Source organism: Pseudopipra pipra, chromosome 10 (assembly GCF_036250125.1).
Source record: "Pseudopipra pipra isolate bDixPip1 chromosome 10, bDixPip1.hap1, whole genome shotgun sequence".
Taxonomy (NCBI): Eukaryota; Metazoa; Chordata; class Aves; order Passeriformes; family Pipridae; genus Pseudopipra; species Pseudopipra pipra.
Window position 1 is genome coordinate 6,597,874 of NC_087558.1, and position 23,712 is coordinate 6,621,585.

At 41.9% G+C, this 23,712-nt stretch overlaps 1 protein-coding gene across 2 annotated transcripts in view; it reads right to left on the reverse strand.

The window, feature by feature from the left end:
- Window positions 1–17,278: 17,278 nt before the first annotated feature.
- Window positions 17,279–23,712, reverse strand: part of TBL1XR1 (TBL1X/Y related 1) — a 110,179-nt gene continuing 103,745 nt past the window's right edge. For both annotated transcript variants that reach the window (XM_064665879.1, XM_064665878.1), the window contains 2 exons: window positions 23,517–23,618; window positions 17,279–22,636 (listed from right to left, as the gene is read on the reverse strand). In XM_064665879.1, coding sequence (XP_064521949.1) covers window positions 22,610–22,636; window positions 23,517–23,618 — 129 coding nt within the window. In that variant the 3' untranslated portion in view covers window positions 17,279–22,609. The remainder of the gene's footprint in view (window positions 22,637–23,516; window positions 23,619–23,712) is intronic.

The window sequence follows — 23,712 nt, forward strand, 5'->3', positions numbered from 1 at the left end:
GGTGCTGTTGGGAAACCTGCACCCCCTCTCCCTGAGGTAGATTCTGCTTACAGGAGCATCTGCTTGCACATCTTCCCTTTGGGGCTCTCAAGCCAGGCAGATATTCAGTGAATCTGGAAAGAAAACCCCAATCCGAGCGTCTCTTCTGAATACTAATTTCCAAAGAGCTCCTCAATAAAGAGGCCTTCCAGGCTATTTTTTTGTACTCTGCCCCGCGATGGAGCGGCAGCAGTGGCAGGAAGACAGATGGGGCTCTCGGCGGCGGTGATGGAGTCACAAGCGAGAAGTGAGTGAGAGCCGCCTGCTCGGCAGCCCCTGCCTACACCTTCAGACCATCTCAGCAGGACAACGGGCAGCCATCCATCCGTCCGTCCGTCCATCCATCCATCCGTCCGTCCGTCCGTCCATCCATCCATCCGTCCGGCCATCCATCCATCCGTCCGTCCGTCCGTCCGTCCATCCATCCATCCGTCCATCCCCACCTCCCTCCATCCCGTTCCGGGGCCGTTCCTGTTCTCCGCGGGGCGCGGGCTCCACCTGGCGGCGGCGGGCGGCACCTGCAGCGCGGGCACCGGCCCCGCTTCCCGCCCGGAATTCGGCGTCGCTGGGAAGACACAGCGGACCCTCCCGGGCTCTTCTGCGCCTGGGGGGGGGGGGGTGGGGGGGGGGGATAAAAAAAAGGCCAAAGACCCTGTAATACCGTGTTTGTGGCCGCAGCCCACCCAGCGCCGCGGCTGCGGTGCAGCTTCCCTGAGTGCTGGGGGGTCCAGCAGCCACCCACCCACCCCCCTCTATAATTATATTAGTCACAATAATATATAATAATAAATACAAATATAATGACAAGATTAAGTTGTCAAGCTCTTTGATGGAGCTTCTTGCCTTTCACACCCGTGCCAGCTGGGGATATCCTGGTGGCATACAACCATGTCACTGTTGGCTTTGGCAAATGGGATTTGGCTCCTGAGACAGATACCTGGACATCTGGGAGAGGCAGTACCATCTGCACTGCATTTATAAGATGCTTTGCCCGGTGGCTGAGCTGCTCTGCGGGTGCTGGGCTGTGCATCCAAGCCAGAGCAGGGCGCTGGGACCAGCCCCTCAGCCTGAGGCAACTGGGCTCAGGCACAGGGATCAATTTGGTGTCGGGCATCAGCACCTCCTCTGGAGAATCAGTGGGTGAACCCGTGGAGAACCAGCTGCCAGCCGAGGTGACAGGGGAAGCCAGTTGTGTGATGATTATTCCTAGTACCTGATGGACTTTGTCTCATCCACAAAATGCCAGAATAAGAGCTGGCAGAAATGACTGTTAATGGCATTTATGTTCAATTCCTGCTCTGCAGGAATTAAGCTCTTCCAGCAGTTAAAGACAGTCAGCAGCACCCTCAACAGTGTAAACATTTTCAACCAGTAATTACCAATATCACTTCTCCATCTGAGCTGCTGAGGGACTGCTGCCATCTACCCTTCCACTTTTCCACTTAAAAACCCTAACCAAAACCAAAACAAACAAAAAAATCCAGCAAACCATTTTGCATTGCTTCAGCAATCACAGATCTCCCTCTGAGACACACCAGACTGTATCAGTGCTTAAATAATTTCAGTAAAGATAGTGTGAAAGATACTGGTTCAGGCTACTCACGTACAATGGTGTTGCCCAATTCCACAGGCTAAAGGACCTACAAATACATGTCAGGTCCTCAGCTGAAGTCTTTGGCTATGAAGAACTCTTGGCTTTCAAGGTGAGAAAAGCTGGAATGTGAACTGGGAGCTCATATTTAATTCTCAGCCATTTCCCGGGGCTTCCATCGCTGATCTCAGAGATCTCCCCAGCACCACAACCTGGACAAATAAATGAGCTGCTCCACAGAGAGTGGAGTGAGTATTTGTGATTTTGGATGAGTGGACCTGTGGCTTAGTTCCTAATTATCAGCGGAAAGACAGGTGACTGCTCTAGGGGCTTGTGTGAACCTCTGGTACATGAATTAAGCCAGTCACAAGCCTTTCCCTTCCACTCCTCACCCACCTGAGGGAACAAACATGTCACCACAGTGCCCTGCTGCCAGGCTGGGAGAGCAGAGGGAAGATGCAGGATATGCCCAGGAGCAGTCTGCTCCCCATATTGGCACGAGCTGGCGTGCAGTTGGCAAGCTATCAGCTGGCTTTTGCAGATGCCTTGTACAAATATTTACATTTCTCTGCAGACCTCATTTGGTTTTATCTGTGTACTTAAGCTTTTCTGTTGCAGCCAGCTGGGAGGGAAGAGGGTGATCCCAGACCACACAGTGAGGTGCCTTTAATGCTCCAAGCCCACAGCCCTAAGGAGGATTGTGAGCAGTGTGGAGCTGGGGTATTCAGCATCACCAGGGACTAAAGCAAGAGTGAAGCCAACAGGATTCAACACTATGTAAAGGTCAAGCTGTACACCTGAACGGTGTCTTACCTCAGAATTGCTTTTTGGGGAGTATTAGCCCACTCTCACTGCCTCCTGGGGATGTACTCAATAACCAGTGCTGTTCCCTTTTAACAGGTAGGTGAGATGGGGACAGAAGGACTCACCCCAAATGCTACTCCACGTGTCCCACCAGCAAACTCCAAAACAGCAGTCACACCCAGGAATTCCCAGGCCCTAAATCTGTCTTTTATTCTATCTGCTTTCCACCAGGAAAGCTGACTTAAAGGTTGAAATCTCACCAAAAGTGAGTGAGAGGTTGTTTTCCTAGTACAGGAAAGTTCTCATCTGACATGAAATGAAAGCTTTCCATACAGTTGAATTTCAGAGGAAATTCTAACATCTCAAAATTTATTCTAAATCACTGTTAGGAGAAAAGCAAACTCTTCTGTGAGACAAAGTCACAAAACTCTTCTGATTCTATGATGCTGAGCCATTTCATTTTGATAATGTCAAAATATCCTAAAATATTGTTTTATGTAAAATAGTAAACAGAATAACCATTTTAATAAGGCAAAATGCCTTACATCAGCAAGTCAGAATAATTTGTTTTGACTTCCTCCTTTAAAAATTGTCAAATTACCAGAAACCTGAGTTTTCAACACTAATAATATTGCCTTTCCTACAAGGTAACTCTTCCAGACTGTTTTAGACTAGCTCTTCACATAAACAGCCAGACTGACTTCAGTCCCAGCAATATCCATTGCTTTGTTGGTGCATGATTCTCATCCTACTCTTCTGGAGCTCCTGGGAGGTGAGGCCTGTGGTAAAGAGCTGACCACGACTATGGTGTGTGTACAGCCCCAAGCTCTACCCTTGGGGCTGTTTTTGCTTTGTCTTCTGCTGGTCCCCAGGAATGAGCAGGTAAAACTAAAGAAACTGGCAGCCAGGTGACAGCTCAAAGGAAAATTTTGGCCATGAGAAGTTAAGAGCCTGGAAAATAATCTTTATCATCTGTGTGGAATCACCAAGTGCACGCATGGCTGAGACCAGTCACAACTTCTGAAGCTATACCAAACTACTCAGACTCTGCTAATTTGTAATTAGGAGTGGGTGATTTCTTGCCCATTGAGAGCCTTTTAAATCAAGCTGAAAAACTGGGCCTGTCAGAAGGTATCTGGTAGCATTTCCATTCCTTTCTATGCTTACTGCTACAGAAGAAACTTCAGACTGTGATATTCCAGGTCTCACCTTCCTTTCACATGTCATTTTCAAGTATTTCAGCTTCCATGAAAGGGATGAGAATCTAGGTTTTAATGCTGCAAGTCATGGCCCAAAATATTCCCCCCACGTCTTTTCCTCACAAGGACACAAAAAACCTCTCCCTGTCTACTACAGTTTAAGAAATGCACAAAACTTCAAATATTGATTACAGCTCCCAAAAGCAGTGAGGCCAACCAGCTGCAGTGCAGTGGAGGCTCAGAAAAATGAGAGAAAATTTAAATTTCCACAAAACCAGTCTGCAGGCAGCCTGGCTCCCTGCACACATCACTCGAGTGCCGCTGGAGACCATTTTGACAAGGGCAGGATCCTCTCTCTGACACTTTGTTTTCCATCTCCCCTGGTTGTGGGTTCCCCAGGGTGCCAACCATTGCATGCACCACCTCCCCTGTGTGAGCACACTGCTGCAGTATTAAAAGGATCCTGCATCTATCTTAAAAAAGGATGGCAAAGGAGAGATCCATAAGACATGCAGTTAATACATTTATATCAGGTAACTTTTCCCATCAGCTGGTCTGGGCAACGTAAAGTGGTCATAGGAAGGACCACAAAGTTCAAGGCACATTTTCCCCATTGCCCAGTCTGTCCTAGGAGGAGCAGTGTGGCCTTTTCCCACTTCAACACCGTGTTTTACCTTTCAGGATATTTCTTCCTGACCCCATCAAGTACTGCCCCGAAACATGAAAATAGATAAATTTAGAGATTACAGTTTTAATTCAAACCATAATTTCTGTTTTAAAAACTGTCTCCTCTGTAAGTTTCTTGACTGTTTGCATACTAAATAGCCTGCCTTGTTTTCACTTTGCCACCTCTTTGTATGATATTATTTTTACAGCTGACAAGCACCGCTAGACTGTGGGAACACTGCAGTGTCAAAAGCAGATTGAATTTGCTGATTGCAGGAGTTCTTTGTGCTGCTCACACAAAATGTCTTTCCCCTATAATACATCTGTTGTTTGTATATTCGATAAAGTTAATATCTGTGAAATCAGTCATTTCCCTTAGCTCTAAATTATACTGCAACAGACAGAAGATTGACTTCATTGTATAGACAAGAGAGAACTCTCAACACTTATTATTTGTGGGGACTTGGAGAGATTACAAAAGCACACAGAATGGCTTTATCTGGGGAATCTGTTTCTATAAAAGCTGATGAGGTGTTCTATGCACATTAACAGTGGGAATAGCTAGTTTTTAACAAACTTCTACCTTCCTAATATTTTGGGGAGAAAGAACTAAAGAAATAGTATAAATCAGTGTATCATTCTCTTCCTCTCTTCATGCCAGCATTCTGTTTAACACTGATCTCATGTGCAATATTTATGTCTACATAAATAATTCAGGAACCAATTAATCCAATTCTTTTATAATTACCTCCTATAATGGCATACAGCCCAAATCCCAGCAGCTTAATTGCTACTTAATGGAGATATTTATGACACCAACACTACTAAAGAGTACAGGCACCCTCACTTATTTGAATTAGGGATGGGCTTAAGCTACTGAACTCCTGATTTGGATTTCAAACACCTCTAAGTTCTGGCATTTGAAGACAGATGGGTTTTCACTTCAGAGCAAGAGCCTTCCACTCTTCTGTTTCACATGGGGCCATGTATCAGGGCACAAGAGCCCTCATTAACTGCAAGATGACAACACTCCACTGCCTTTTCCCTGATGCCTTGACTCTCACAGAAGGGCTGCGTTGGATTTCGTCTCCATACGCTGGATATGACCACATTTGCCCAGGTTGGTTTAAAACATCATAGACATAATCAGAGCACAGATCACCCTGAGCTCAATCCATAAGCCTTGCTCAGTACATGGAAGCAGCCTGAATGTTAAGAGCACCTCAGATGGGGAACATTGGGATGTGCTATGAATCCTGCCTCGAACCAACCTCAGCACCAAAGCGGACGCTTAACTGAAGGACGTCACTCAAGTGAGAGCAGAAATGTGTAGATCTGGGAATGCCAGAATCAGGTGAAGATTTCTTGTGCCTTGATTTGGAAATGAAGGAAGGTTACCTCTCCCTGCTTCAGTTTAGCAGGCCTGGGATTTTCCCATTATCCTTTCAGAGGAAAAAAGTGAGAGAAACCTTGAAAAAGGAATGAGTGTTTAGTGGCCTGTCTAATTTGGTATTCATACTCTCAAACACGATTTCAAGTGAGTAGGATATTTTCTGAGCAGTTTGACATGCACTGCCTGCTCTATAAGCATCTTGTGAGGTTGTCTCGCACATCACTTAAAATAAACCTCCTTGAAAATACGAGAGCATTCTTTGGAGTGCCGTATAACTAAATATGTGGAGTCTTTCCCTTTGTGTAGATTGAACATCTGTCAGGCTGTGCATGTGCCCTGGTGTAGATCAACATCTGGAGTGAGGCATGGGGAAAACACTGGAGTGGGACCCCTACCTTTCCTGTCAGGGATGTTTTAAGCAACATATTACAAGATCAGCCTGGGAAAGGCACCAGTATTGGGGTAGTCAGAGGCGAGCGTGGTGTTTTTGAGTAAGGCTTTGTCTGCGTTTGGCTGCATCAACCTGATTTACTTCAGCCTCAGAAAACTAAAGTTTAGGCAGCACAACAGCTAGAGGGACTTCAGCATTTTGGATTCAAGGGACTGCATGTAGCTCAACTTGAATGTATTCTTGATTAAGTCAAGGGAAAGTAAACAGTTCTTAAATGAAAAATGAAAGCATACTCACAGAAATCACTCCTTCCATCAGTGCAATTTTCCCTTTATGAAGAAGTTCTAAAATGTTAATGGCTTTCAACTTGCAGAAACACAATGCTCTGAAACTTGTAAAGTGAACAGTGTGGTAAAGTACTTGATAATTAGAAAAAAATGTGCATTTAAAAGCTTAAGAACACAGCTTCTAACTGAGAGTCACTTAGTTTTTACGATTGCTTCTGTCTTTACCAGCAGCTAAAGACATCCTCTGAAGTCTTAAACTAGTCCTAATCAAATGTTTCAGTTGGTGTGTTTTCATGAGACCCGGCAAATTTATTCCCTTATGCTGCTATTAATGGTGGATATTTTTGCATTAGGATGCAAAGCAGCGGCTCCTACAAACAACATTTCACTAAGGAAAGTTTCGCAATTACACCGAGATTTTGGGAATTGGGATTCCTGGGTTTCTTCTGAGCTGTGGGACAGACATAATGTGCTGTCCCCAAAGTGAATCACTTTGATTCCCTTATCCACTCAATGCAGAGTAATGTTGCCAAGAAATTATCGTGAACATATTCAATAAAAGGGTGACTTTTTTTTGGCATTTAATCCTTTAACCTGCACATTCACTCCAGGCCATTTTACTGCTCGTAAGGTTCTTAGAGATTCTCAGAGTAGGTTTATTGGTGTTTATGGGTGATTGAATGAATTAATCCCTTTCTCTCTGACCCGAGTCACAAAGTTGAGAAGCTGATTTTGAACAAACAACACTGGATAAGAGGTAGAACAGAGAAGTTCAAGGAAATTAAAGAGAAATTGAGTTGTTATTTAAAGTGTTTTCAAATAAGCCCTATTTATTTGGGGAGAGGATTAAATTTTTCTGGAAGTATCCAATTTTTTAGAAAGAAAATGAAACCACTACCACTCCGAGAGCCAAAGACTGAAAACTTCTCCATTTCTAATAAAATCTTTGAGCTTTGTTTTTTCAATTAAAAGAAGAAAAAAAAAGAAGAACATCTGACCTCCATGCTCCTGGAACCTTCACTTCCAGGACCTGATGAACAGACAGGGCAGACAAGCAGTACAGTCACCTGAAGAACAACCTGCAGCAGTGAGCAGAGGTGTAAGGGGGACACGGCCCCAGCTGACCTGCAGAAATCCCCAAGGGAAGCTCTGAGGGAGCATCAGGCTTCCTCTCCCATACCTGCAGAGAGCCAGGCAGGTAACTCTAGCCAGATATTGCTCCAATCTCAGCCTCTGGTTCTCCCCCTATTTCTAATAAACTTGTCCCCAAGGACAAGGATATGAACAAGCCCCCTGGAGAATTCCATGGTTTTTTAGCATTATAGGCTTTGCTTGTTACTCTTATGAGAACTTCACCACCAGTGGTACTGTGCCAGGACTGAGTTGGACCAGTACAGTCTTGGGGGGCCAGTGCTGATCTCCACTGTCCTCCCTTGCCCTAGGGACCAAAAACTCACTATGAAAATTCAAAATAGGGGAACGAAACTGAGCCTTGTCAAAGCCTCTCATGAGAAATGGGAAGAATCCCATGCCAGGACGGCCTCTATCCTAGGATAGCTCTGTACTGGTGTCCTCACTGGTCTGCCACATGCCAGGTGGGTAGCCCAACCTCTGACTGGTGCATGTGCCAGCATAGCCTTGAATTCAAGGGTTGGGTTGCAATTTCCCACTGAAACAGCTCTATCTGGCTGAAAGGTTCAACAAAAGGCTTTGCAGAAAAAGATATTTTATCCAAAAGAATGTCTTGAGTTTAGTAACTCCCCTGACTTCGGTGGAAGAAGTCTCCTCTCTGAGCTGATGGTGATTTATCTGCTCTATTAAGTCTGATGACAAAGCACCGGTGCTTTCAATGGGACCAGAAATTAGACTGTCTGTGAAAAGGCAGCGGATGGAGGTTTCACCTCAGTTGCTCTGATTTAAATGCAGAGAAGCTCTTGTGACTCCTTTTGTGCTATTTCAGCTCTGAAGGAACAGAATGGAGAGCAGAGCTGTGCCATAATTGCCTAGGCTGAAACCAGCAAATAGTTCAAGCAAAAATGTTTTATCAAAGAATTCCCAAGTATATTTGAGAAATTACTTATTCATTTCTCAAAAGTAACAAAAATTCTTTTCATTTAATGAAAACAAAAACAGCAAAAAACCCCAAACCAAACCAAACTAAAACCCCCAACCATACAAAATCCTTTGCCACTTCTCATTTATATTAAGAATATGCTTACCTGTAAATGTGTATCTTTTATTTCCACATTTCTGTCAAGGTACAATTCAGCCAACAATAAATACTAACGTCTTATTCCCTGTATTTAACAAATAAAATTCTACGGTAATTTCACAATCAACAATGCCTGGTGTTAAGGATTCCATTATTAAATCTGATTGAATATGATTAAGTATGGCTCATGCTTTCCAAAATGGGTTGCATGATGGATTTAAATGAACTCATTAGTGGTTAATGCAGCAAAGCGCTTTCTAAATGCTAATGTTTGGCTGCCTTTGGCTCGTTAATTAATTTGAAGATTGTGTAATTATTGGAGCTTTCGATTAGCATACGTCTACTTCTTTTTATTCCCAAACGACAGTTGTTTGCTTGTAACTAATGGAAACTCAATTATATTTATAATAAAAATAGGACATCAAACTGCCCAAACAAGCACACTCTGCAGGAGAACAGCACCTTTTCCTTTAATGTCTCTTTTATTACTGTTATTTTTGAAAAGAACATGGGCTCTGCAGCTTTCTCTCAACAGAGAGAAGGGAGAGCAAAGTACATGGCTGTGCCAGATAATTACATACCCCTGAAGAGCTGTGCAAGAAGTGTGAGGTCTGAATAGGGCTTGAAAAGAAACAGGAGCAGAGGCTGGCTTGTTTCCTCTCTCTCTTCCCTCCCCCTCATATTTCTTTTTAATTTATTTATTTTGTACTTTGATTTTAGAGGCCAACAACCATGAAAATGGGGCCCAAGCACCACAGACAGAACAGAAGAGCTGGTGTGTATGGAAGAACACGGCACAGACCCAGTTCCTGGTGGATGTGCAGAGCCAGGGAGCCACAGGCTTTACTGCTGGCTGGGAAAGCAACACCTGTTAAACACACTCTGCTGGTATTTAGGGCAGAGAATGTACTGGCAGCTCTGCTTTAAATAACACCACAGCATGGAAATAAAGCAGAAATAGTCTCTTAAGCAGATATTAGGCACAATGGTGGGCCCACAAATTCAACAGAAACTGAGAACTGAACAAAACGTTACAGTCAAGGCCAGTCTGTAAGAGAGGGGTGGGTGATGAGATAAGAGTTGTGGACTCGGAAGAGATGCCATAGGGATAACTCATCCCCAAGTCTCTTGCAGCTGTAAGGCTCTTGGATGGAAGGAGAAAAAAGAGGCTTATCTCCTGCACACATTTTAAATCACAATGACTAAAAAATAAAATCAAGTCTCTGGATCATTTCTCCCATGCTATTTAAAGGCACATCTGATTTCTCTAAGTCCCACAGTTGTCTACTCAGCACACACTGAATTCACATCAGTCCTTATCACTTTTAACAGAAAATTTGTTTGTCATCAATAGATTTTGTTTCCACTAAATATGGGATTCTCTGCTGTAGTTATCCAGGGCCACGCACAGTTGGAGTGGCAGCACAAGTGTAAAAGCCAGGAAAACAAACCTCGGGATTCATTATCATGCAAAACCATGCCTGAAAGGAGCCCTTCTCTGCCAGCAGCTGTAAAGGCAGCAAGGCATTAACATATGGAATAATTAAACCCAATAAGTAACTACTATGTTTTCTAGTGAAACAAAACTTAATTTTCTCAAACAATCAACTTGTATCTCAAAAACATCCAATGTGCATCACTTAGATAAATCCCCCGATGACTGGGTTTAAATTGCCATTAACCATGGATGTTAATTCTATGCACTTTTATGGGGATATTTATTGTTTAAAATGAGCATCTAGGCAGAATTAAATAGATAGCATGTCATACCCTTCAAAACCTCAACACTCCCCCACATCTTCATTCAAGGGAAAAAGGCAAGGAAGGATTATGAAGTACAACCTGTTGGCTGGGATGAACCACTGCTGCTTCCCAAAACAGCATCCCTCATGGCTGGAGAGCCATGAGATAGTGTCAGAGATGAGCTGCTGCACTGAAATGTCATCTCTTAAGGCAGCTGGAAAACTGAATCACTGACTCAGCAGCTGACTGAAACCAGCAGAAACGGGGACAGAAACAGGTCAGTGAAGAGTAACTGGTGAAGGATGGAAGGACAGGAACAAGCAGGAAAATCAACAGAGCTTTTGCCACAGCCTCTGGAGGGGAAGGCAGGGAGTGAGGCTGATAAAAAATAGATGCAACAAAACCTGAAACATGCACTTCAACAATGGCATTTGCTCTAGGAAAAGCTGCAGTACAGTTTAACAGGACAGCACCAAAAAACTACCAAAGCAGTGGATTTTCATGCAAAATTGCAACTGCTGCCTGAGGTCACACTGAATATCAATAATTAATATTTAAGGCCAAAGTCACAGAGATAGGGTTTTACCTTTTTTTGTATTAAAGTTGTAGCAAAGTTCCCACAGATTTGGCTGCTTAATTTCATGGAGCCAGCAGTCAGCCATCCTAGAAATATCTACAATACCAAGTGGGAAAACACCTTCCACCCTCCTGGGGAATGACATTTATGGGTGAGAAAGGTAAAATGTGGCATTGCTCAGACACCCCTCCCAGCTGCTGGTTAGGAGACTGCCTCTGATATTAATCATACTTTAAATCCTACATTTAATGCTAAGGACTGTGGACCATGGCACAGGGAGACAGAACAGTGGGAAGAGGCAGCCCTCCTGCAAGACAAACTAATGCAAGGAAATGAGAGGAAGATCTGTAAGTGCACAGTAGCTGACTCCAACCTGTGCCTGTGGAAGTTTCCCTGTCGTTCTGCAAGGCTGACAGCCTGGTACTCTTCCTGAAATCCTAACTTTTCTCTCCTTCTTCCACTACCACCCCCCCCAGACACACGTGTGCCTGCTGCAACAGCAGACTTGACTTTGGAAGAGCACTCCATCCCCCCTTCAGCTGGAAGGACTGTAGTCCCAATGCATCAGCTCTTCTATCTGCCTTTTCATCTCCTTTTGTCCTGCACTTGAGGCATGCTCCAACATCTTCCCTTCTGCAGATAGGGAAGGCCTGCACACTATCATTTACTCAGCAGACTATGAATCTGACAGGCTAATCTTAACTTCTAAACAGCTGTGTTTATTTACTAAAGCAGTAAATTGTTTCCTCTAAAGCACAGAGGGGTTGGTTTGAACAAGCTTACATCTCTGCAATTTGGTGAGATTTGGTACTTGCACATGCCTTCTCTTGAAACTACACATTTTTCTATCACTGAAGTATCTGAATTATAGGCAATCTCGGGATCCAATCTTTGTTTTAATGACTCCTCCGGCTGCTGCTTTGTATAGAGGACAAGGCAGGCTGGAAGTACAATAAATTGGCTTACAGGAAATGGGAAATAATAACACCACTTATGTTCTGAATCTGACTGACTACACTTGCTCCCTTTCCAAGACAGTTTTCTGTTATCTATTTGTACTTTATTTCAGATTACACAAGCAATTGCAAAGCCACACTGCCCTTTTATCCTGTCTCCACATTTACACACACTGGACACTGGGTAGGTGCGTGCGAGCAGCATCGCTCTGGGTCAGAAGAGGTGTCAGGATACATTGATGAGCCACTCACCCACACCCTGAAACTTAGACCCCAGCTCTATTAGTCTAGATCAAGTTCTTTTTTGTGTTTCTGGAAACAGCCTTCAATACAACATGAGTCTTGCTGGGATACCCTGCAGCAGCTCCTGAGCTTCCATTGGATGTTCCTGCTCTCAGCCCCAGAATTACAACTGCTTAGAAGCCCATACAAAGCACAACTCCTACCCTAACACTGGGGAAAGGAAAATAAAACAAAATCTTGCAGCTGACCATGAACTAAGTATAGCACTGCTGCTGCCATCCCAGCTGGAGTAGCAAAGTTTCCAAAAACCACTGTTTTTGGAAAACAGTGAAGATACATAAATCTAATGGGAAAATAACACATCCTTCCTGCTCAGCAGCAGTGATAATTTCTTAATATTAATGAACATATAGCATGATATATGATCCCATGCTAATAAAACTTCTTCTTCTAGCATCCACTTCTCCTTGGGGATACGGAAGTAGCTGAGAATACAGCACACACCTACCCTCTCTACCACCACTGGGACTGCTGGATCCTTAAAACTCTCTCAAATAAGGCTGAAAAAGAAGATGCATTTTCTTCTTACTCCCCACAGAAGCAGCAGCCCCAGTTGAGAAGCAACCTCTAGTTAGTTTGCAGATGTTTGGAGTTTTCCAGTTCTAAAATGTGGTATGTGTTTAAAGCTTTGTATTCACAATAGATTTGGTTATTACTGAATCCTTGTGACTTTGGTCTGTTTAAAAGAAGCTCTTCATAAGACAAAATAGCTGTGTGGTCAGAAACCAGGAATATGTAGGTCTCCATGAGACAGAAGCAGCCTTGACTGAAATATATTTTTATCATATTAAAAAACATTTACTGCCTGAAAGCATGTTTAATATAAAGCAGCAAAGATTTTTTTCTCTCTTCCTTGGTACTCTTACCAAGTATATTAACATATCACTGAAGCATTTATGAATTCACTTTTCTGTTATCTGCAGGCCCCACTTCCCAGGGGCCCTTCTCCATTCTCACTGTTTCTGGAACATTTCTGTAACAGTGCTGGTCTGGGAGCACAGTCCCAGGTGGAAGCCATGGGGAGATACAACCCTCAGCCTGGTCCTCCGTCCTATTTTGGGGAAAATTTTCATTTTAATTCCTAGTTTTGCCCAGGCCTGTCTGGCAGCTTTGGACAAAACCCTGTCAGTACCTGAAAACCAGGAAGGTGGAACAACACAAACAAAGGTTGCAGATCATAAAAAAGCTGTTTATGTAAAACTTCCAGGAACAAGGGGGTCCCACCCTTGCTGGGACATCAGCAATGCAAACCTACAAATTTTTGAGCCACTGTTCATACTTATTACAGCAGAACTTCAAAACCAAAAGCCTTATTTTGCTTTCAGTTCCTTCCTGCCTCGTTTCAGAGACCGTATTTATTATAAACAAGATTCTTATTTCAGTATTCATTAGACTGTTTGTCAGGGAGAGCAGCTGGTGTTGATGAATTGATTAAAGACTCACTGAGGACGGTTCAGCTTAAAGAAGAAAAGACACAACAGAAGATTTCAAATATATAAAAAGCTGCTGTGAACAATAAACAGCTTTTTCTTTCCCCCAAATTCCGAGTGCTCAAAAACCTAAGTTTTTAATTGCAGCAAAGAAGACTCAGATGAGAGAGGAAAGTGCTTTACCATTAAGGGCATTGCAGTATTGGCAGCTGTTTGTCAGCAACAGGCACGAGCAGCTGCCTGACTGCTGAGGGCTCTTCCACACCTACAACTGCAAACACGTCCCCTCACCTTCCTGAATACTTGATGACCCCCATTAATTTCAAACAGAACCTCCAAAGGCAAAAGTATTCCATGTGATCCTGCTTATTTACAAGTCCTCTGAGAGAAAGTGGAATAAAATGGCTGGAGAGCTGGAGAGACAAAACTCTTGGAATTCCTATATCCACGTGTGTAAAAAGTGATCAAGCTACAAACAACACAAAGTCACACAATGTGCAAATTTCAAACTAAATTTGAAATTTAGTTCAGAGCACTGCGGGCACAGATTTCTTATTATTTCATTTCTTGTCCAATTCAGAGACACAACTTACCTGCAATGAGAAGAGCATCTAATGGAAACACTGAGTTGATTTATCCACCCAGCCAAGCAAACAGTAATAAGCCAGGAGATAAATAAATAAATGGCTCAATAAGTATTTCACACTTGAATGCTCAAGATAAGAAATCATATGCCTAAAGCCCAAGCTTGGAAGTTACCCACTGTCCAGGCAACAGCAACAAATTACACCTCTCTACAGCTGACATTTCCAAGGGGTACTGGAGATTTCCCTGCTTGAACAACACACACAGGGCAAAGTTATAATTTGTTCTCTATGAAAACTACATTGAATGAATTCTTATGGAATTAGCTGCAGGAACTGAATGGAAATAAATAGAATAAAATAATAGAATATTTAATTCAGCACACGCAGCAAGTTTTACTGATTTGAGCATGAGAGGGTAAACAACACAATTGCAACAAACCACACAAACTCCTACTTCTCTGTCTTGGGAATTGGCTCCTGGCTTCAAATTACTCACTGCTAGAAAACAGTTTGTCCCCATCCACCTAATCAGCACCTGACTTTGCTGCAGTGCTCAAGCAAACTGAAGATAAATGGGATGAGGCAACAGAAAGGGAAAGAACTGCAAAACTTTCAAATAACTATTCAAGAAGTAAACCATAGATCAGTAATTGCAATTCTTCACTGTTTTCCTGAGGTGGAAATTTGCTACCTTAAAAATTATTCACTTACAAGAAATTACGAGATATATATCAAAATTTACTCTGGTTCCCAAGTATTAGGAATGCAAGGTCATTGTATCATAAAAAATGGTCTTATTCCAAATTTATAAAGCATAGAGCCCCAGTGCAGCTCAAACATAACAGCCAGCATTGTGCTCCAATGGCTTCTGTACCTGCAAACAATGCAGCAGCACAACTGTGTGAGCGAGAAAGGGATTGTAGAGACCCAATACAGCTTTGGAGAGCCAACAGCTGTGTTCAGATGATTACATCCCACCTATGTCCCTCTGCCTGGCATTCCTCAAAGGCAGACCCCACACCTTCAGATGTTCTTGTCAGCAGATGTTTGTAGCAAGGACAAAGGTGGAAATTAAATGGAGCCTGCAGGTTTCATGGTTTCCATCAAGGCTGAGACAACACGCAAAGAGCAAATGATGCCTTAAGTTTGTTGTATGAGTACTTCAACATAGTGGAATGGGAAACATGATATTTAACAGATGGATTTTTTGATATGTCAGAAAAAAAAAAAATCCTTCATCCACCAACATTTCCCTTCAGAAGTGCTGCCCTAGGTCTGCTTCCACTGAAGCAGTAATTGGGAATTCCCCCTCAGTGTTACTGTGAGCAGGGGCCTTTGATTCTCTAATTGGGAAGGCAGGACACTCAGTCTAAGCTGTCACCAGTCCAGTGAAGTCTTGAAATGTCCAAGAACATATAACTCAGAAAGCTCAAAATACAGCATTCTCAAGGTTAAAAACAGGGTTCTCAGCATCTAGAAAAAGTCAGAAAATCTCTGTGGAAACAAGAAAATAGTCTGCTGAAAGTAATCAACTTCTCTTGAGGTTTCCTGACATCTTTTTGAGCCCAAGATCTTGCCTTGATATCTGAAGAATTAATCTAGAAGCTGAACATTTTCATATTTCATCTATTAAGAAAACCTGTGTCTTCATTAATCCTTCAAACAATCCTTTATGGCACCAATTTTCACCTAGTCAGAGAAACAGAAAAGCCTCTGCACTGCAGAACTCCTGGGTCAGCTTTCCTTAAGGACAAACTGTACTAACTGGGGCATCATCATTCTCTATAGAATCATCAATAAATTCCTCCTAAATTATTATTCCATTACAGCTGCCCTGTGCTGACATCAGCAAACCAAAGATATTGCTTAGACTTCCATTAAATCATTTCCCTACAAGGCAGGGAACGTGGACTTTATGAATACCTGAGATCACAAGTTCCTACAGAAGAACCAGACTGTTACAGCATGAGGGTAAATAAACTCCAAAGGAAGCAATGGCATAAGGCATCTACCTGAAATACTGTCTCCTCCTCATCAGGATGGATCTGGGCACCACTACGACCCAGACACAACATATATGTAACACACACCACCCCCTGGTTCCTGCATCTCGGGGTGGCTGCACTCACAGGGAGGATTTGCACTAATGAAATCTCAACACACACAAACCCTCTGTCTCGTGACATTAGTCAGTACAAACTGTCTTGGAAACATGAAATTGCTTCAGTATTTCTCTCTCAAAATCCATGAGATGACAGAGGAATCCTGCAGTGCTCTCAGACTCCAGGTGAAGGGAATCCAAGACCGGTTTTACTCTTATAAAACAGAGCCCCTCCTCTGTTTTCAATCCGTTACAGACACTTTACGACAGCAAGTTTCAAAAGATTAAAATCAATTGATTTTGATAACGTTACTGAGAAAACTATTACTTCTTGAACATAGAGCAAATCAGTAATGTACATGAAAAAGCAGAAATTTCACCATAAAGTTCTAGAGACATTGAAAATAAACTGAATTCCCTCACTTGGACCATGACTGGACCCACAATTCTAAAGGAATTAAACCATCATTATGTATAGATGGATCTGTGTTATTTCTAAATGTGCAAATCTAAATGGCTTCATGTATCTGAAATATGGTAACACAAACCATGTCCCTCTGCACAACCAAACTGAATTGCTCTGTACCAACAGATCTCTCCAACATGAGATTCCTTTACCATACAGGAGCTGCTCCTCCGAAGTCTTCCACACAGCTGGGGTGCAGATGCAAGCACCCCTGGACTCAGTTTCTCTTCCACAAGTTCAGGGACAAAGAGAAGATGAAGCACATAAAACACACATAAGAGAAACCAGTTCCTCTAAATTGAACAGATCAAAGTGGTAGCAGAGGATGGGTCACCATCAGAGGATCTACTGTGTGTTCCCAAAGATCATGCAGCCACACAATGCACTGCCTCTTGCTGCTGTTTACATCTTGTCTTACGTGAAAATGTGCCAAACTAAATATTAAAAACAGTGTTTCAGTCTTTCACTTCCCCAGCCTAATCATCTTCCATCCCAAGGATTTAAAATTACTGGTATATAACATTCAGCCAAGGTAATATCAAAATATATTTTATTCTGGACCTCTTTCAATTCTGATTCAAATTACAGTTGTCAAAGCAATACAATGCAAAGGGAAACTGCAACAGAAAATGTGCCTAGAAGGGATATAAGGGCCTTGGGGACAAATCATTGTGATGTAGAACCAAAATACATCATAAAGTGTAATTAACATGGTCCAGGACAGTATAGAACATCTATATCAGTCTTCTTTAGACAATAATCATGAAAACTGAACAATAAAAGTCCTTTAAACAAGTACAAAAAACTGTCATGGGCTGGTTTACACTTTTACAACAGTTGTAATTTAACTGGATAACTGAAGAAATGATGCAGACATTTTAATCCAGTGCTATAGGTAGGCTCACAGAATTAGACCCAAAGGATTTGTAACTCCAAATGAAACCATTACAACTACAATGTCAATGTCAGGAGAGAGAGAAAATTACTTCTGTATTCTAGAATTACTGTTCTGCACACTGCAGTCTGTTGAGGACAAGATTGCAAAGTACACTGGACTAGCAACAACATGCAGACTGTTTTCTTGTATTTATCCACAAATGTCAAAAAACATTATGAAGTAAAAATGAATGATTATTTTAAAAAAAACAAAACAAAAACAAAAACATGCCTCAAGTTATTGTCAAGCTTCAAACTTAAAGGCAGAGAAAGCGAATTATGTACTCAAAACTACTGATCTGAAGCACTATTAACACTAAATCTGCGATCCGCTCGAAACGGCAGATTTTCCTGGTTCATCTGCCTCCCACCAGACTGACAGTGAAGACAGTCACACTTTCACAGATCGTGGTATTTCAGAGCTTTCTCTAGAGGGAGAAGTGAGGACTGCTCCATGGCTTTCTCCCTACGGAAAATGTCAGGGATCTTGATGGAGATTTACTGCTGTCTCCCGAAGCCATATTTACTTCTAACATGCCACAATGTTGCTTCTGCTTTCTTCAAGACGTCTGGAGAGATCCCCCCGGGGAACAGCTCTAGAGGGCTTTTTGAAGGGAGAAGCTATCAGGCTTTTCAGCCAAAAAGGAACACTGGGCTTAAATCCAGTTCTGGCAAAACCCCACGGCAGCCGAGGGGACCCTCGGGTCGAGGGGGATGTGGCTCGTTTTACCTACACGCAACGCTGGGCGGTTCAACACGGCCCCAACGCCTCCAACGCTCGCTCTGGCCAAGGTTTTTCTCATGAAGTGAAAGACAATGGGATTTCTGGTTAGGCAAAGATTGGAAAAACCGGGTCCCAAGGCTCCTCTTTGCTAAACAGACAAAAACAGACAACCTTTTATTTACAGGCTGGAACCCCCAGTTTGCAATCGCGATGAAACCCCTTCCCTTCAGTGGAACCAAACACATCAGCTGCTGAGGCTGCTCCGAAGGCAAACTGGCACGACCACCCTATGCCAACCACTATTCTTCCTAAACACAAAAAAACATTTCAAAGGTACAAAGTCCCATCAAACACCCTAGCATGAGGTAAGCAGTGTAAGGAAAAAGGAGTGCTTTTTAAAAATGAAAATCAATTAAAATTGGTAGAAATCTTTGGCCTTTCTCTCAAGATGCATTAAAGTGTCACGAAATCAAGAAACATGCTTCGAAATGCCATGTCATTCTGACTCTGGTAACTACTACCTCCCCTCCACCCAACCCAGAAAAAGAGGCACTTTTAGTGTTTCATATAAGATTTCCAATCATCTAGTAGACACGGTAAATAACCCTGCACAATGGTAGTCCCAGAATAAACTCAGTTTATCAACATTACAAAGAGTCTAAAAAAGCTTTTATGAGGACCTAGATATTCTCTTAACTACACTAAGAAGTCCACTGGTTGGGAATCTTTACATCAATTTAAAAATGCAGAAAAAGTTAAAGTAAAAATAGGAAAAGAGGAACTCTACAGAAACCTGGATCTGATCATGCAGAAATGAGAAACGGGATTCTCAGATTGACGTGTAGAAAGACAGTGAACTCGACAGCAGTTCATTTCTTATCCCATCATTAATTCTGAGCCCAGTTTTTCCCCTTCCTTTTATCCTCTATTTGGATACTTTCCCATTATTGTGTTGAACTGGAAAAAATAGGAATGACTCCATCTGTAAGACTAAGCATGTGCGTACATGCCGCACAAAGTCAGGGTCTTGCTGCCACTTGGCATCCTCAATTTAAAGGAACAATTTGGATGGTCCACCTCACTATTGAATACGAGGCCTTTGTGCTATAAAAGATAGTAATTCATGTCGTAGTTCTCTCTTTTTTTGTTGCCTTTTTTGGTTCATGTGATCACAGAACCCAGCACACCTTGCACACGTGCGGTGACCGGCGTATGGAGCGCGAGGCGAGAGGCGGCAGGAGCAGGAGCAGCACTGTGGCATGGCAGGACAACAACAACAAACAGCTACGGATCCTTCCCTACTGGAAACTGGCCTCACTCCAGGCAGTGGGACACTGCTGACCCACACCAGGCTGGGGGCTCAGCCCGCGCATCCAGAGCGCTCCAGCCAACGGATCTGACGTTCCTGCTGGGCTGTGCCTTGAGCCCCTGGCAACCCTGGCCTGGTGACACTGGAGCTCTGGTTTTTATCTATTTCTGAGTGTGTGACGCTATGCTTAAGCAACTAGAATTACAACCAAAACAGCTGATGATTGAGAAAGAGGAAAATGGCAATTCCCTAAAACGTGGCTGTGTGATTTTGCAGCTATGTCACAGAATTCCACCACAATTGTTTAGATTGGCTGAAAGAATCGTCCCAGTAACTTTTATGAAAATGAATAAACTGTCCATATTAAAATACAAAAGTACTATCAAGAATCACTTCTGACTTTCAGATTTAAATTCAGTGCAATTGACAAATGCATTGCTAAACGAAAAATGCAGCTTAAACATACTCAAAACATTTGTGTCTATTCCTGGGAGCACAGTTTAAAATTATTGCACAGAATTTTTTTTTTATTTTTATTTTTTTTTTCATTAAATGACAGAGGTCAGCCACAGTCATGGACCTCCAGCAATAAAAGCAATATTTCAAGTGCCAGACACTCAATATATTAGGTTTCCTACATATTGTAACTCACAGGGTAATTGCTCTAAACATTTGCAATATGCTCCAAAACCCTAAAAATAGCTGGCACCGAACCACCGCAGATAACTGTCTTTATGGATATGACTTTGTGTTGGTTTTAAACGCTGTGTATGACAGTAGCATAATCCTGGGGTATATATAAAGAATGTACTGTTGACTTGTCTTTACCACTGGCAAATTGCTACCCTACCTTAGCCAAACTCAGACTTGCTTCAAGTCGTGTTTATTTCATGGAAATAGCAGAAATCGATGCCTAAAGAACAATGGTTAAAATGTCAAAGCTGCATTATCTCAATTAAATGAATTTATACCTAACTTGGAGAGGGGGAAAAACCCCGAAATGAATAAAAAAATAGGTTAGAGACTAACAATCATAAGCCACAAAATTAATTGTGATTGAAATAGTGTTATAAAACTGATAACTTTGCAAAGCTCTGTAATATAAACCATTCCTTAAGTAAAATGTCTGTGACATAAATTTGACAACCTCTCTTTTTATAAATTTACACTCTTGGAATCTTATGCAAGACATGATGCAACCTTTTTGACTACACATACGCGTAAACACAACCTCATGCTATCATTTACAAATAAAATCACTATCAATATACTTTTAATCACATGAGCAGAAAAAGGTTTGCCATATACATCTGTCATTGTAAGAAAAATACTTGATATTGTAAACAGAGTAAAAGACACTATATAGTAGTGATTATTAAAAAAATAGCAGCTTACATCTACCCTATATTTGGAAAAAAATGTAGTCACAAGATACAATGAACTGCAGGACTGGAGCAGCAGGGCAATTAGTGCAAGTATTCATCTTTTAAATAAGCTGAATCACTGCTATTAAAATAAACTTGAAGCAAGTCCTCTGTTTCAGATTTTTTTTCAATCTAAGGTAGTAAACATTTTGCCTCTTAATGGCAGTGTTATCAAATATATGCCAAAGATTTTATTTTTAATAAAGAAAAATTACATGAAATACTTTTAATACTGGAGTTTGGTTACAGTTATACATCTAAGCTCCTACAAATAATGATGGGCAACTCTTAAAGAAGCTGTGGCATGAACCCTTGTCCAGAAAGATCTTAACCTCTTAAACAAAATCCCCCAGCTATACTTTGCTCCTTTTCACAATAGTGCACAATTTAACCATATTTTAGCTATGGTCTTAAAGCAACAGAAGATGCACTTTTTTTCCTCTTTTTTTGTCTTCTTTTTTTACTTTTTTTTTTTCTTTTTTTTTGCATCCCTGTATTTTTTTCCTGCGTTTTTATGCCCTTCTGGTCTTAAGATTGGCAGAATTATGTCCCAAATAAGAAACTACTGCATTTCAGCCATGTCACCAGAAAAATCAAACATAACCTTATACCCATTACTGTCATACTTTGTAGATGAGCAGGACGTGAAATACCACGCCTTGAAGAAGGATGGGTTTTTTTTCTTCTCTCTTCATAATCCCTTTTCCACCCTCCCTCTGTTCACAAAATTGCGCTCTGGGAGCCACAAAATGTACCAAACATTATCAGGTTCAAACTACCTCTTCAAAGAACGCATCAAAACACGTTTCAAAGAAACGCACTTTTTTTTTTCCAAGGTGAAAAAAACATAAACAAGAAACTAATTCACTCCCTTACTTCATGCATCCGTAAACTTAACCAAAACAAAACAGAAAACCCAATGTTTAAAAGCAAAGAAAAAAACCTACTGCTGCAGATTTCTGTAAGTCCATTTTCTCTGTACACACAAAACTGTTCAACTACTGAGAAGGAAAACAAAAATATCCCACAATCCATGTGAGAATGGATTTAATGGGGGAAGGGGTAATGAAGGCTGCCATTAGTATCTTCTGAATTTGGTATGTATATGGGTCTGCTCTTGTATATGGTATATTTCTCTCTCTCTCTCGCTCTCTCTTCTGTTTTTCATATCCAAAACCTTTAAATGTTATTTTGGGGCACAGCAGATTCCAGCACTTGGTGAACAGGATTCACAAGCTGTGACAAAACTCTGTCATCCTCTTCAGGGTGTAATTTTTTTTTTCCTCTTTTTTTTTCCTTTTTTTTTTTTTTTTTTTTTTTTATATATACAGTATATGTATATATTTCTTTTACATTTGGCTGTAGTGGACTGGCCATGGTTCGATTGGGACTATAGCAGTACATGGGTCAGGGACAGTCATTTTGGCTATGTACACATTCATAGTCGGTCCATGGCTTCCAACTAGTAGCGCTATTTCCGTAGGTCTAATACACAAACCTGCAAGAGAAAGAGATAAAAGGTACAGAAACTGCACAATATTACATGTTTTTACAATTCTGCATAAAGTATTCGAGCAAAACCTAGGACACAGGCTGTGTGAGCTTAACCTTGTATCTGTTAAAAATAGATTAAGGAGAAAAACGACCAGGTGAGGTCTCTTTGCTCATGAACGCCCAGCCAGCCCCAGGTGCTGAGGGCACTGCTGCCTAGGGAATTACTATCAGAACAGTAACAATGGCTTATGTAAGCTGTTTGCCTGTTATTTAATACTATGAGGCTGAGAACTTACTTGAATCATAAACTCATAAAATGCCTGGGTTGGAAGAGACCTCAAAGATCATCTCGCTCCAACCCCCCTGCCATGGGCAGGGACACCTTCCACTAGACCAGACTGCTGAAAGCCCCATCCAACCTGGCCTTGAACACTTTCAGGAATGGGGCAGCCACAACTTCTCTGGGCAACCTGTGCCAGGGCCTCACCACCATCACAGTAAAGACTTTTTTTTCCTAATATCTAACCTAAACCTGTCCTCTTTCAGTTTGAAGCCATTCCCCCTCATCCTGTCACTAAATTCTCTTGTAATCTAGATTATAAAAATACAGTAAAATGAACTCAAAAATCTGTGGGCTGGGCAAATAGTAGAATTGATCAGAATAATTCTTCACCTTCTGAAGTTTTTGGAGGGCTTAGAACAGTGATGCATTGAACTGGAATAAAGACATTTTCCTTACAGCACCGTTACAGGTGAAAACCTACAGGTGAGCTGGCTGTATTCAACCTTCAGCTAGAGAAGGAAATTCTGTTTCTGTTGTTAGTCAAAAGATTTTCAGAAGATGTTTGTTATTAGAATGTGAGGCCAAGTCAAGCAGCACTTACTGAACCATCTGAAGCACTTGCTCCAACTTTGTCTCCTGCTGCATTCCAGCAAACCTCGAAAATCCCTCCTGTTCCCCGATAACTGTGAACTAGGGCACCTGTCTAAAAAGGGACAAAACAGGTAATTAATACAACAAAATTGAAGTGAACAAGTACAATTTGTACATGTAAAAATTCCCCACTGCTTTTAAAGCTG